The 15673-nt window shown below is 44.8% G+C and overlaps 1 protein-coding gene across 10 annotated transcripts in view; it reads left to right on the top strand.

Moving 5' to 3' along the window:
- Positions 1–6181: 6181 nt before the first annotated feature.
- Positions 6182–15673, top strand: part of PDLIM5 (PDZ and LIM domain 5) — a 132189-nt gene continuing 122697 nt past the window's right edge. For 5 of the 10 annotated variants that reach the window (XM_080592161.1, XM_080592157.1, XM_080592166.1 and 2 more), the window contains exons 1-2: positions 6192–6385; positions 8828–8963. In XM_080592161.1, coding sequence (XP_080448287.1) covers positions 8868–8963 — 96 coding nt within the window. In that variant the 5' untranslated portion in view covers positions 6192–6385; positions 8828–8867. Of the gene's footprint in view, positions 6386–8827; positions 8964–15673 lie in introns of all 10 variants that reach the window. The other 5 variants (XM_080592162.1, XM_080592158.1, XM_080592165.1 and 2 more) reach the window with 3 other exon arrangements.

Here is a 15673-nt window from a genome sequence, read left to right as displayed (position 1 = left end):
TAATATTTTTTGTGGCCAGTGGCTAAAATAAGAGTTCCTTGACATGTTTTCAGGTCTCACTGCTCTCACGGTTAGTTTATTTTATTTATTTATTTATTTATTTTTCCTCAGAGAAATATAAGTTTAGAGGTGGTAGCAAAGGCCTAGAGAGGCTTCTCTAAATCCTTTTTTTTTTTTTTTAATGGGTTTACCTAAATGTTTATAATGGTTAGATCAGTCAGTGCAGTAGGCAAGCTATGTTTAGTTAGTTAGTTAATTTCTATACATTTGTAAATGCATTGTTGGACCTGTTGATACACTCAAATTTCACCAGTTTGGACTACCTTGATATTTGTTTCTGTATAAAAAACAAACAAACAAAAAACACCATACAGAATCAGCTGCAGTGGTTTGACTGACTTACAATGACAGCCCCAAAGGGCATTTTCAGACCACCTCTGGCCAAACTGCATATGGATCTTGGGAAAAGGCTGCCTGTTGCTGTTGGTGACTGAAATAGTGGTGCTGGTGGGAAGAAAGGAGAAACGATGCCAGGGCTGAGGTGTGCCAGGCTGCTCCCCAGCTGCCAGGCAAAGCACTTGTCATGCTCCAGCTTGCACCCATCCCCTCCCTTGCAATACCTTACATAAAAGATTAAAGCCTGAGCTGCACCTCTTCTCCCATGGCATTAATTAATATAAATAACTGCACGGATCGCTCTGAAGGGTTGGATGTTTACCTGCCAAGCCCTACATAATTAGTGATTGCGGCGGATGTCAAGCCTAGCTGTGAGACATCACTCAGCAAGCCCTTCCCGCGCAGCTGATGGACTGCAATTAAACCACACCAAGCCACGGATTCCTGTAGAAACCCTTCCCTGCCATTAAGGAAAAGGAAATTTAAAAGACTGAAGAGGGTAGATGATTGAAGTAGCTGCTCCTGTAACATGCTATGCTGTGTCAAGAATGGGAAACATGAAGTCTGAGGGTTTTTTTCCATGCATTGGTGTGGTTTAAGGAACAGCAAGGGATATAACAGTCTGGGGTAGGGTAATCCGGTAGTCGAGATCTGCACAGGAATTTGGAAGAACTGGTTTCAATTCTTCCTCTGAGAGTTGATTCCTTACACATATAAATATTTATTGCCTGTGGACACCAGATGTAAATGGTGGCAAATGCTTCACAGGGACCAGGGGTGGTGTGTGCGTAAATTGTCCGCCTCATTGGTTTTGTGATAATGTTATGCTTATTTTGGTGTGGGGAATTCTTTTTCTTTTTGATGTAAGAGAAGTTTGTGAAGAGTGTGATGATAGTAAAGTAAGAGTATATTGTGATTATTCTTAAATATGCTTTTCAGAGGTGAGGGGTGGAATGCAGTGGGTTTATGTGGCAAGGTTTTGGTAGCAGGCAGCCATAGGGGTGGCTTCTGTGAGAAGAATCCAGGAGCTGCCCCATGTTAGATAAGGGCCCTGCTGCTGACCAGAGCCGAGTCAATAAGCGATGATGTTTGCACCTCTGTGAGAGCAGATTTAAGAAAGGGGAAAAAAAAAATGCTGCTACACAGTATCTGGGAGAGAGAGAGAGGAGTGAGAAGCAGCCCTGCAGCCCCCAAGGTGAGTGCAGCAGGAGGTGCTCCAGGCACGCAGCAGCAGTTCCTCTGCAGCCTGTGGAGAGGCCCCTGGTGGAGCAGGCTGTCCCCCTGCAGCCCATGGGTCCCACACGGAGCAGATCTCCACGCTGCAGCCCGTGGAGGAGCCCCCGGTGGAGCAGGTGGACCTGCACTGATGGAGGCTGTGGCGTGTGGAGGACCCCTGTCGGGGCAGGCCCCAGGCTGGAGCTGCAGCCCGTGGAGAGGAGCCCACACAGAAGCAGGGGGTCTGGGGGGAGCTGCTGCCCATAGGGGACCCGTGCTGGAGCAGTTTGTTCCTGATGGATGGACCCCATGGTATAGACCCGTATCTGGAGCATTTCTCGAAGAGCTGCTGCCTGTGGGAAGTCCGCACAGGACCAGTTCAGGAAGGACGGCATCCCGTGGGAGGGACCCCATGTGGAGCAGGGGCAAAGAGCGAGTGTGAAGGAGCCTTGGAGATGAAGCATCATGGATTGACCACAGCTCCATACCCTGTTCCCCTGGGCCATTCAGGGGGAGGAGGTGCAAGAGGGTGGGTGGGGGGAAGGCATTTTTGGTTTCTTTCCTTTGTTTCTCACTTTTCTAGCTTGTTAGTAATAGGCAATAAATCTTACTATCTCCCTACTCTGTGTCTGTTTTGCCTGTCACAATAATTGTTGAGAGATCTCCCGTCCTCATCTCAACCCTCGAGCCCTTTGTGTCATATTTTTCTCCCCCTTTGAGGAGGGGGATTGAGAGAGCGGTTGTGGTGGAGCTCGGCTAAGTAAAACCACCACACAGGGCTGAGGATGAAGTAGGTTTCAGCCCCTAAAACAACACAGGTTTAACATGATAAGGATGTAATCTGGACTTCCTCAAAGGGCCCTTCGTGTTACCCAAAACAAAACAAAACAAAACAAAACAGTGGGTTGGAGTGGCATTGATCTGGGCTAGAAGGGAAGAAATTTTTAACTTGTAGCACAGGCTGTTGCCTGCATGTAGGTGGCCATTCCTATCCCTGGGATGGAGAAATAAAATAGGTTGGAGTAGCTTCCAGTTTTTGGATGAATGACCGAGCTCTGGATGTGCCTGCTCAGTCACTGCAAAGGAGTCAGGTAATGACATACTTATTTCCTTTGTTTGCATGATTTACCAAATTTCAGGGGGACGCAGTGAATAAGGGCTATTTTATTAGCAGCTATCACTTTTTCTTTAAAAAGAAAAGCACTATTAAAGAAAAAAATAAAGAAGGGTTGATAAGCTAGAATAAAGAAGAAATCAGGATGCAAAAAAGACCATAAATCCGCTTATAGCAGTACGAGCTTGAATGGCTGTCTGTTTGAATTGGGAAGAGTAATGTTGTTAACATTTCAATCTGATGAAAGCCACGGGCTTAAAATTGGACTGAGCAGCACCATTATGAGTGAAACTGCTATAGAAATTGAAGCAGTAAGGTGAGAATATGCAGCCAGTGGAAAAACGGGCTGAGAACAAGTCAGGGTGGATGGCACACCCAGAGGAAAACCAAGGGAGGAACAAATAAAAAAAGGTGAGAAGTGAGAGGAGAGATAAGGTAAACTTGACTGTGTTTGGTTTTTGTCTTGTTTTGTTTTTGACTAACAAAGCTGACACAAAGTGAATTGTGTGGGCTCAGCTGCTCAGTGCCTGCTCCTGCACAAGGAAACAAGTCTTCAGGGAGTTAGGGTGATCGACAGGATGCATGGGAGAGGATGTAATTCAGTGCTGGGTATCTCTGCAAACCAGGGACAGGAAAAAGAAAAAAAGACAGAAAAATAAAAGTGTTTCTGTGATACCAGTTTGAGGCGGTTTAGGATTCACCACGACTGAAGCATAAAAGCTTGCCCTGTCAAAAAGCTGACTGCAGCCTCAGCTTCTCAGAAACACTTAGAACATGCCTAATGTATTTCATTGCTGGGCAGAGAGTTATCTTGGAATAAGCTCTTAGGCCAGGAATGATATTCGCATTCTTAATTCACATTTAGAGTGAATTAACCCTAAGGAGAGGGTTACTTCACGCTGGATCCAGCTGCACACTGACTACAACTTGCAGTAACATTACATCTGGAAGAAAAGCAAAAGTGAAAGTAGTAGCGCAGCACAAGCACAGCCTGCAGTTCTCTGTCTCAGCACACAGAAAGCAAGTGTTAGATTAACTGCTGTTTAATTGAGAATTATTTCACTGTGAATTGTTAATCTGTTCATAATTTATGGTCTCTTTTTGCATTTATGAGTTCTTTTGTGTACTTCAGGACCGCAGGTGATGTTCTCCAGCAGGTTCTGCAGTACCCATTACCCAGCACCTAAGGCATTTCATTAGCATTTAAACAAGACTTAAGTGCCTGAGTAATTTTGAGATAGGCTGCATCTGCGTGGCTAGCTGACTACTGCATTTAATTAATTTCCAGACTTCTTCCTTCCTCATTCAGGGGGGAAAAAATGCAAGCTCTGTCTGAAACACGGCAGCAGTAGGAAGAACAGGCAGGCCATGGTTCTGGCTGCTGCCGAGGTTTGTCCTCCACTCGCTGTCTCTCTTTTCACCATTCAGCCCTAATGAAAAGCTTTCTCAAAGAGGAGAATATTTGAAAACAGACCAAGAATGACAGGATCTCAAACGGCCTCTGGAGAGTGTGAGGGAAAACAGGCTCATTTGTCACAAGGGGATCAGGCTGCGGAGAAGTGGTGATGGCCCTGAAGACCATCAGCTGGGAGCAATGCTGGCCAGGATGTGATGTATGGGCACAACACAAGGTGGGCACGGTGGTACTAGGGATGCCCACCAGCCAAAGCCTCCCTGAGAGTTCCCCTTCAGTCCTGCTGAATTAGTCCTGAGATGGCCCGTCCCCACCTAGCTCAGGCAAGCGATTCATCTACAAATAAAAGCCACAGGCTTTAGGAGAAATGAGGTGGAAAAGGATGTTTTTCATTGATGTGGCTAGCTAGTAGCCCAGGATAAGTGCGAAACTCTGGGCTATGTGCTCTGGTGAGCTGTGAGCAGCTTGCTGTTCAACTGGCTGGCACAGGGACACGCTGACCTTGGAGGCACCACGTGGGTCACACTGGGGAGCGGGGGCCTGGAGCTCTTTCTCCTCTAATAAATGAAACAGCGTGAGGGTGACCTAAGGCCCTTGTGACACAATGAAAAATCCCTGGGATGGGGAATTTTTACCTCTGTGAATTAAAATCATGTGAGAGAGTCCGTGTGTGTGTGTAATGGGGATTTTCAGTTTTGCTTGATTAAAGACACTTCTTAATGTGAACAGAGCAGGGTAAGGAAGACAGATTTCCAGAAGAGTGGTTCTGGTATATTAGTCTGGGTCTTGGATGCTTTTATTGTTGAGATGTGGTGTGAGGGGCACTCAGCTTAGTCAGGACAGCTGAGGAGGTGCACAGCTCCCTGGGACAACATTAAAACCCCCCTATTAAAGCTCACAAAACTAGGACTGGGAAGATGAGGGACAGTGCCACCCTATTCTTAAACAAGGACAGATAGGCTGGGCAGGATCATGGTAAAGAATTGTGTTGCATTGGCTGTGATAAACTCAGATTTAAAACTTTCTTCTGCACTCTTTCTCCACAGCAAATCTATGCTTGAAGAGCAGATTGAAATTATCCCAGTTGTGGTGCTACTGCTAATGAGACGCCTGTCTCTTTCCCAACCACTTTCATTTGTAATCACTTTTAATGAATGTGAAATAGAGAAGGGAGGGAACCTCGAGCCTCCCCCAGGTGTGAGACACAGCTGAACCTGCAGTGGTATCGCTGCTGCATCTTCACCCTGCTTCTCCCCACTGCAAGGCATCAGCCAGCAGGTCAGCAAAGCACTACAGCATGCTGCCTGGCCTGCCTCTGACCAAACGAGGCTGTGGGTTGTCAGTCTGAAAGTCTTTGTGATAAATAACTATCCTGCTGGCAGGCAAGCCCATGGTATAACTCTTTTCATAATCTGATCAAGCTTCACCTTAAAACCAGTTTGATTCCTTGCACCCACTCCTCCAGAAACCTCCCTTTCCTGATTCCTAAATTGAATTTATTTGTGGTCACTTTATACCCATGTGTTCTCGTGCCAGCATTGTCTTTTGGTTAAGCACTTCTCCTGCCTCACTGCTGTTCTCAGCTTTGATGTACTTTGGGAGGTGCTTATATCCCTGTTTATATCCCTGTTATGTTACTCTGTTGTAAATAAAGCAAAGTTTTGCCCTTTTTGTAGAAATTTCCCTGTAAGACAGCTGTGGCAGCCTACATGTACTGTGCCTGTTGTGTGCTGGGGGGGGGGGGGGCACTTTTGGGGGCGGCAATGTGCAGAGACCCAACACCCCTTCGTTGGCCCTTGCATTTCACAGGTGTGCCTTTAGTTGTGCGCAAAGCAAAACGAAAAAAAAATAAGGAAAAAAAAAAGAAAAAGCGCATTTCCCTATTCAAAAATAGTTATTATTTATAATTAACAATAATAATGAACTCCAGGGCCGCCCGGGAGCGGTGCATTTGAGGATTTCCAGCTCCGCGCCCCGCTCCGGGCGCGCCCCGCCCCTGCCCCCGTCCCTGCCGTGCTGAGCCCAGCCGAGCCAAGCCGCGCTGAGCCAAACCGAGCCGAGCCGTGCCGAGCCGTGCCGGGGGAGGAGCAGCAGCAGACGGAAGTGCAAACAAGAGCGGGGGGACGGAGCCGCCGCCCGGCAGACGCCGCGGGTGTCCTCGCCGCTCCGCGCCCTGCACCGGGTGGTGAGCGAGAGGCGAAGGGGCGAGGAAGAGGAGGAGGAGCGGAGAGCCGGCAGGTTGGGCCGTGGGTTTGAAACTCTTCGGGACTTCTTGTAGCTTGATTTCACCTTGGGCTGTAACGTTACCGTGGTCCCGAGCGGGGCTGGGGGGGCGCCCCGTGTCTATGCGGATGCGGGGTGCTGCTGGGTCGCCTGCCCCAGGGGCGGGCTGCCTGGCTCGGCTCGGCTTGGCACGGCTCGGCACAGGGCTCAGGAGCTGCCGGGGACCGCCTCGGAGAGGCAGACGGGGCTCAGGCAGCAGGGCTGGGGGCTTGGGGTCCGTGCCGGCTGCCCCCGCGGCTCCGCGTTTTGAAGTTCCCCCGCTGCCAGGGCCCGAGCCAGCGGGAGTTTGATAAAACAAGCGCAAGTTGCACAATTTCGCCCTTGGCTGGTCGGTTGTGCAAGGCGGGGTTGGTGGGTTGCAGCCCTTTCTCGTAGGTGCTGCCCTGGTGCGCTGTGAGAAGTGCGTGGCATTAAATTTGGGGGGTCTCCCCCCTCTGCCGCTCCTTCCTGCTCAGTTCGTAAGGCTGGAGGTGGGGGCACGGCAGCATCGAGGGGGTGAGAAAGTAAAGGTGAGGGATGCTGAGAGCCGTGCCCGGCATTTCAGCCGGCAGTCTCTTCCTTCCCAACTCTATTCGCTTTGAACAGAGAGGAAAAAAACCTGTATCCTTTCCTAATGTAACTTAGTCTTTTGCTAACGCTGTTACTGTAACTAGCTGTTATACTTGGAAGGCTTGTGCAGTTTTTTTCCCCGAGTTTGGGCGGATAGGTAAAGCCTTCTGCCTGTGGCATGTGTGCTGCTCGCTAGATGTGGCTGTGGTTCGTGGTGACCTGTCACTGGGGTGGACCTCATTCAGAGGGAACGAAAGGCATTCCTACTTTCCTACGGAAAGAAGTCTGTGACTAACTAAAATCCACTTTTCAGGAGGAGTTAGAGGAGTTGTAGTTCTTGCTTCAGTGCTGAGGGAGAGACCCAGCTCACACTCGGCGGAGGCTTTCTCTTTCCTTCCTCCTCTCCAGCTGCAGGAAGGGTCAGGGTGTGTGCTCCCCTCTCCGTACGCCAGTGCCTGCTGAGGCGTTTCGGGGTGGGCTGAGACAGCGCATGGGGCCAGAGCTGCCCAGGTAGCTCAGCTTCTGCTTCCTCAGAGCTATCTCCTTGTCCCACCTCAGGCCAGCAGCTGTGCTTGGCTTATTTGAACGGCTGTCAGCATGAGCGTGGCTGCAAGCTCTGCTGTCAGATTTAGAAATAATGATTTAGAGCAGCAGGTCTCTGTGGTTCTGTGAGGTGAACCCAGAAGCATGTGCTACCGACGCCTCTTGGGGAGTGACTTTAAATGTCCTTCCATGCATCTACATGGCTGCGGTGGCACCTTGGGCAGCCCACGAGGCCGGGCTGCCTTTTCAAAATCTCTTGCCTCAAAAATAAAAAAAATAAAATCTCCCACCTGTGTATGAAGAGGTCACACACGGCTTGGTGGCTTTGCAGCCTGCTTTCTCCAGTTTGATTGGAGTGCCACCTTAAATGTCAATGCACAAGTCTGGAATCCGGCTGTGCCACGGTGTAGGCTTACACCCGCGCACGCTGGTGTGTACTTTGCCTCGCTTCAACCATACAAAAATAGACGGGATCCACTACCTAAGATGTCATTGTAATGTTACTTATCTGAGGTGAAACTGAAGCCCTTATCTCTGACTCTGAGCGGCAATTAAGTGCAGAGGTTGCCTTTTAAAGGTAATTTGTTGCCCACATTTGTGCGGAGGGGAGGAAGGTACTTGGGCTTTGCTTTGTTTTTCTTTTATTTTTTTCTTCCCCAACATTAAGATGCAGCTGTGAGTATGTTAACTTTGCTAAATCTGAGACTTGTTAATATGTGTTTCATCTGTAGCATTGTTATACCAATATAAAGTTACGCTATAAAAACAAAGTCAGGGTTTTTTTTTTTTCTTCTGATTAACCTCAAAGTTGTGACATTTTGACATCATTTTAAAGCTGTCAGACCATAATGTGTTTAGAAGCAAGTTCTGAGCTGATGACATTTCAGCATGTGGTACTTATTTTGTTAGAAATGAATGTGTTGGTGCTGGGATTTTCTTCTGTACTTGGATTTAAGGGATATTATCAATTCATGCTCCTCCCAATATTGAGGTTTGCCCCCCCCCCCCCCCCCCCCCCCCCCCCCCCAATATTCTGTTAGTAAGAAGTACTTGACAAATGTCTATGTGCCTCTCTTGAGATCCAAATACTTCAGCAGCAGAGATCTGAAGTCTTAAGCCCATGTTAACAGCTCCATATATTTCTTCCTAAGCTATTGAGGACAACAGAGTGTGAGGAATAAAAGCATAAGTAACAACAGACCTGGTGTGGATTTTTGGCTCTTCTCATTGTATGGAAATAAGGATGTTAAAATGGTAGACAGTGCCTTTTATTTTTATCTTCTTTAAATTAAAAGCATAATCCTCTTCCACAGGCATCGATTCTTTGGCTTGGATCCTTGAACACTGAACATCATGAGCAACTACACCGTGTCTCTTGTCGGCCCGGCTCCTTGGGGTTTCAGGCTCCAAGGTGGCAAGGATTTCAACATGCCCCTGTCCATCTCTCGGGTGAGTGCATTTACCTCTCTGCTTGCATGCACGTGTCTGTTGTGCTGTGGTCTGCCTGCAGCATTCGGACTGCAGAGCCATGAATTACGGGTGCTGGGCTCAGCTTGCCCCATGGCACAGAGGGCTGTTTGCCGGGGGGGAACAAAGCTGGTAAAATACAACTTCTGCATAGTTTGAAGGCTCCAAGGAAACTACGTTTTCATCAGAGATGGTTGTTTTATCCGCGTTCTAATTTGTGCAATGAAACAAACAGAAAGCACCATTGAATTCCCTTCCCTGCGCACCCTTAGAGAACAGCAATGGGAGGCTGGCAGGAAACGGGCTGTTTTCTGCATGGGGCTGAGCCTGTGCAGTTCACATGGGAGGCAGCAGAGAAAAAATGCTCATGCTTCCATTGTTTATTCAGCCCTTAACAGTTAGAGAATCTTCTGGTGTCTGTTCTCGCAAATCCCACTATTTGCAATAAAAAGGCACTTAAGTGACAGGACTTATGAATAGCGGCTCATCAGCGTGCGCCTGGGTGAACATCCCACTTTCTCATGATTTTTTTTTATAGAGTATGTGCTCTTAACTGATATTCACAGGAACGTTTATAGAGTACGTGCTCTTAACTGCTATTCAAAGGATTTAAGGAACTAAGTCAAAACAAATGTGATCTTTGTACCCAGGTGCTGTCTAACTGGTTTCCTACTTTTAAAACTGTTTTCAGTGAAGAATTTTCTTTCTACGTGGGCTGAGTTTCAAAACCTTCCTCAGACAACTGAAACACTTTATGTGCGTTATATAGGAACAGAATTTGCATCATAAAATTGATAGGAGCATTGGAAATTTGTGGGTGAACAAAACTGGCTCCTCGTGGCTCTTGACCCTAGCACCTTTAAATTGTGATTTGTGCTGTGGAAGTGTTTATGTATAAGTGACAACTTCTCTGTCAGCAGCTCGCCTCCCCCTCCTGCATATTCGTGCAGTTTAGTGACAAAGATGAATTATTTTTTACACCTGTTGGGACTGCAGAATTGATACTGCCCTGGGAGAGGGACCAGGTTTCTATTTGGGTTTATGCATCATGGCAATATTTTTAGCTAATCTCAACTAGCGATTCAAAGCCTGCCAGTTCATTTAGACATGGCTAATCTTAGTTACCTGTGGATTATGCTGGTGAAATTAAAATACGGTTTGACTCTGAGAAAATATTTATTAATTAGCCTAGATGAGTATTTTATCACATTAATTGAATGTGCTGTGTGCTGACTGTAGGGAGCAGTGTGAAGGAATCAGCCTAAATAGCTATGTATAAAAGCCCAAGTTATGGAATTCCCTACTGACAAGCGTCCATGCCCGCATGAGCAGAGCATAAGGAAAGGTGGGGACCAGGGTGGCTTTAGGGCTCTGACAGTACATGGGGAAGGGAAGCACAATATTTCATTCACATGGTGTACCTCAGCTCTGCTCCACGGCTGAGCCATCTCTTTTTATTTGGAGTTAAGATTGTGCAGATATTGGACTGCCTGGTGCCTTTTTAGTTTTTAAACCTTTGGATCAAAAAAGTACTTAGTTCTGGTAAGCCAATCCGGCTTTGGCCCGATAGCTGGAAGAATTCAGTGCTGTGTTCCTGGTATGCTGGAACAGCCTGTACCATTCACCCCCCCACACCCTTTCTTTTCCTGATGAAGCATAAATGCCTTCCTGCATCTGAAGACTGCTAATTAAATTATTTTAGCAAAACAGTAATGAGACAGCAGAATTATGTTCTTTGGCAAGGAGGACCTCTTCCCCTCCCCTTCAGTTTGTGCTCTGGATGCTGAGGACGATTCTGGCTGCTTTGCTGAGGGCTAATTTCCTGCTTTAGTTTAGTTTCAGCTCCTTGAAATTAAGTTCAAATAAAGTGCATTTTCTGTGCTTTGTAAACTGTACTGTTTTCTAATGCTGTTTATCTGAAAAGCTCATCTCTTATTACTAATAATTTGAACAAATTAAGATCTCATATGTTTCCTGGAGAAAGTTTTCAGTAAGCTATTAGGCAGTGCATGGAATGTCATTTCAATGGGAGTATTTGTTGTTGCCTCTGTGTGGTAAAGTCAGTCTGTTTTGTGTTCTCCAGTTCAAATTTTTAGCGTCAGTTAGTGTTACGGTATAATAGGCTAACATTAATGCAGGGGTAGCAATAACACTTTAACACAACATGTTATAGACTCATTGCAACGTCATAAGCAATAGCATGGCTTTATTGCCTCAGAATTGCTACAAATACAGCTGCACACATCTCATGGTATATAATGTACGCAATGTTGGGAATATCCTTATAGGTAGTGGAAGAAATCAATGCATGCAATATCTGTGGTTACATATACTCTTATAAGGCTGGACTTCAGCTGGGTGGCTCCTTGGGAAGGGACTTGTTGAGCCCTATTGAGTGCCATTACATGGGTCAGAAATCCAAAGGCAGGAAGGTGTGCTGGGAGAGGTTGGGGTGGGATTGTGGTCAGGGTGTGGAGCAGGGGTATGGCTCTTGCAAAAAGAGTCCTCAGTGGGGAGGAAGCTGCTATGAGAATAAAACAATTTGTTCTTTACCCTTCCACCAGGAACGAAAGGCAGGTTGAGGTGGTAGATCTCCATCTTTTATTAACAATAAACTGTTGAAGTGGCTCAAGTCACCACATGCAGCTGTACTGGGGGGCTTCCAGGTTCTGTAGTGGTACTCACATAATGAGAGATTGCAAACTGTGGCTAGTTAACCCCTGGTGAAGAAAGCAGAAAATACTGCAGCTGACGTATGCAAGCTTACATTACTGAGTTGCTATCCTCAGTTGTTCCTGTGGCATTTTATATTAATTGAGGGAACAAGGAGAACAATTGTTTCTTTAAGACCCATGTTGTAATGCAAAACTGAAAGATGGAAGCCTAGAGCAAATAAGAACAAATTATTGTTAAAGAGTACTCTGAAGTTAACAACGTTCTAGTGGATGTAAAGTAGTTATTGTAGGAAATAATTAATTCTATGGTAGAAAAAGCTTAATATCTGTCCATCACTGTGTAATATATGCAGTCGTGAAATGACACATACCATCATGCAACTTACCTTTGTATGAATTAATTGATCACTTCTGAATCAACACAGAATACTAAAAAGGCAGCTAATTATTCAGCACCTCCATCTCAAGCTTCAGTTACCAGTCTCTGGTAGGTTTCTGGGACTGGAGGAAGTGTCCCAACACTTGGGTGTTAGCTCCGCCATGAGACTTACATCATAGACCCTCCTTATTTCTCAACTTTTTCCATGCAAAATTTGTTTATTCCCAAGTTGGAGGATGTTCTGCTAAATACCAGCTGGACCAAAAAAGTTGATCCAGACCAAAATATTTGAAATGGGGTTATTTTATTTTTTAGTCATGATTACCAGTAATGAGGGATCTGCTGTTGCTGATATCTATGCAGATCTGTGGTCTTGGATAAATCTTAGTGATGCTTGTGATATGTCCAGTTGGACATACTCATTTCTTTTAGACTTTGCATTAATTTTATGTTTACTTTGGAGACAGTTGGTTAGTTCTAAATGGTTAATTAACATAACAAGAATAAACTCAGTAAGCATGAATGTAGGATTACAATTGCCAAAATTTCTGTCTTCTGCAGAATGAATTGAATTGTGCTTGGTATTGACTGTTTAGTCATTATGTTGAGATGACCTGAGAGGTATTAGTAGTTAGGTATTTGTTCTAAACGTATGCTTGAGTCCCTATTTTGATATGCTACAAACATTTCAAGTCTTGTGGTGAAGTCTGTAAACGTTGTTTATCTCAGTTTTATGGCAGTATTTACCACCAAGAAACAAGGAAATACTGAAGTGAAATTACAGTAACGTAGTCTGTGTGGTATACGCCCTCCTAACTAAAGCAAATGTATCTGACAATTGTGTGTACTTGAGTTACTTTTTTTGTTCAGTCTTGGTGGTAGCTTCAGCCACCTTCCTTCAGATGTTTCTTGATTTGCCTCTCTCATTTTATAAGAATTTGGTGAAATATGGTGGTCTTGAAATGTTTTACCTGACTGACAGCTCTGTTTTTCTACCTGCAACTTTCTTCAGCGTACTTTCATCGCCTTCCCCTCCCTTTATCTTCTTCCTTCTTCGCTGGTCATTTTGCTGCTTCTGAAACTCTCATAGAAATAGCTTCTTGATTATGCAGTTTTTCATTTTTTTCGTGTTCCAAGTATGTTTTTCTGTGCATTGTTGCAAGGTCATGGCTGATGAAAGACTCATGATAATGAATTTGTCAGCAAGCAGCACACCCAGGGAGTGGGTAGAAAAGCAGCCCACCTTGGGATAAAGCAGGGAACGAACGTGCAGCATGTCAGCTGCTCAGTATACGTCCCACGTGAGCATGGTGTAACTCTTCATGAAGGTGATCATTGATGTCTTCTTTTCACTCCCATTTTTCCATCCTTCCCGCCCAGGTACCAGCAAGTTGTCTGCATCGATCAAGCACGTATATGACATTTGCACACTTTTTGTTTATGTAGAAATTTGGTCTTTGGTCTTTCTCATGTTTGGAAGCGACCTGTTCAAAGACATTTACATCTTTGATAATAACATTAATGAGAATAAAGTAAAATGATGTTTTGAATGGACCCACAGCATGTGAGCTTTGATTGATTAGAGTTTGGCTGGGCCTCCTTCCTTTTGATTTGCATGATTTTTTTATTAAGCCATATGTGTCATTCCTAGTAAAATCAAGTTTTGTGTCTGTATAAAGTAAATTATTACAGTGGGGGACTTGGGAAATGGTCTTTCAAGCAGGCATGTGAAATAGGAGAGAAACACTAGAACAACTGCTGGCCTGGCCAGTGATAATTGTGTCGGTAACTTTATGCTCCATCCTGGAAACTACAGCGAGCTACTAACTAAGCCCTAACTGGCAGCTGCTGGCATTGCTGCACTGGTGTGAGATGCTACTGAGTGGTGATGGTTTCCACAAAATACAACTTCAGATGTTTTCCATTACCGTAACTTGCATTGCTCTGGTTTTCTGGTAGACTTACTTTACACAATACGCCTTTTAAAATACACATTTTCTTATACACGTCCAGTGAAATGAGAGCTGCAGAGTAAGAGTGTTGTGCCCTCCCTGGAAAGCATGTCAAGCTGGGAGGTAGGGTAAGAGATGCGGGTAAAAAATGGTCAGTTTGCTTCTCTTAAAATTCACAAAGGGTATTAGATCATGAAAGATAATTTTTATGAATTGTAGAGAAGCTCACGGAGTAGGAGTGGAGTACAAAGGGCTTCTTTTTAAATGTAAGAAGTCATCATAGCTATCTAGAAGGTAAATACCCAGGCAGACAATGCTTTTATCTGAAGTTTTTGGACTTTGCTAGGGCATTTTTATTAGTGGGCATAAAGCAATGGGTAGTAAGACTTTTTTTTTTTTAATTTCTTTTGGGGTAATTTTATTGCAGCTGAGGAAATATTTCAAAAGAAAATACTGCCATATGACAGATTAGAAGTGTTTCAGAAATTGAGTTTGACATTTCCCAGATGAGATTAAGAAGATTGATGTTACAAACTTTATCTTGTTTCAGGTCTCTGTCTTGTCTCTCTTTTTTTCTTTTATGGTTTAAAGTTTTTTCTTAGCAACAATGAAAGCTGAATTATAACGATCCTTTTGAAAATGGAAATAATAATGTGATTTCAAGAACTGGGACTTTAAAGAAAAGTGTCAATATTCTGAAGTGTTTAGCAAAATTTTTAAGTATGATACTAGAGTAGGAACTGCTAAAACCAAGAACTTGGTAGGAACTGAAAATATCTACTTATACAGGCACCCTTTGAGCTGCCAGAAAGATGAAGGTTAACTTCAGGGCTTTTTCTTCTTTTTATGCTCTGTGTAAAAGTTGTATTTAGTCTTCAGTTGACTTTTTTTTTTTTTAAGTGAAGTTCCAGAGAATTATCCTGTTCAGTTTCTTCTGTCCTTAGAAATGAGCTTTGGATTCACCTACGTGTGGGCTGTGTTTCTCAGCAGGAGTGCTTCCTGGCACCAGCTGGGGGGGGACCTGCAGAGGTCACAGCAGTTACCACTGGTCCTGCTCCTAGGGCAAAAATTCTGTGTTTTACAGGAAATTATAGAATGGATGGGACTAGCCGACCAATAAAGCAAGAAGTGTTATTCTTTTCTGTTTAATTCTGTTCATGAGATGTGGTTTACTGAAAAAATACTGAGAATGACAAATGAGCTACCAGGGCCAGTTTTCATCCTCTCTGCACTGAGTCCCAAAAGGAGCAGAGTTGTGTGGTTTTGTTTTGTTTTTCTTTGGGAACGAAGTGGAATATGGACAATAATAAAGCTCCCCGCTACACAAATGGTTTAAAATGAGTGACTTTTCTGAAGGTCCTAGGTGCACAGAGTAGTGTTTAAGGGTTTGCAGAGCTGCCTGCAAGCAGCATCTTCCTTCAGAGAGCTCCTCAATTTAACTTAAAGGTGGGAAGAGAGATCATTTTCTACAGCCATAATTTACCAGTTGCCCCCTTTTCCGCTGCTATTTAACCTGCTTGTTTTGAAAATTGGAAAAAGGGCTGTGTTTTCCCAGACCATTTGTTTTCCTTCTCTTGCTATGCAGTTTAAAACAAGACAGAGCGTCCCTGAAAGGGGGGTCAAAGCAGAAGAGAGGCTGTGGGGGAGAAGAGGCAGAAGGAAAGTGTCTGCATGTCATCTGTTCAT

The sequence above is a fragment of the Anser brachyrhynchus genome (assembly GCF_964034855.1).
Source record: "Anser brachyrhynchus genome assembly, chromosome: 4".
Lineage (NCBI taxonomy): Eukaryota > Metazoa > Chordata > Aves > Anseriformes > Anatidae > Anser > Anser brachyrhynchus.
Note: the sequence above shows the minus strand (reverse complement) of the source record. Positions and strands in the feature narration are given on the sequence as shown.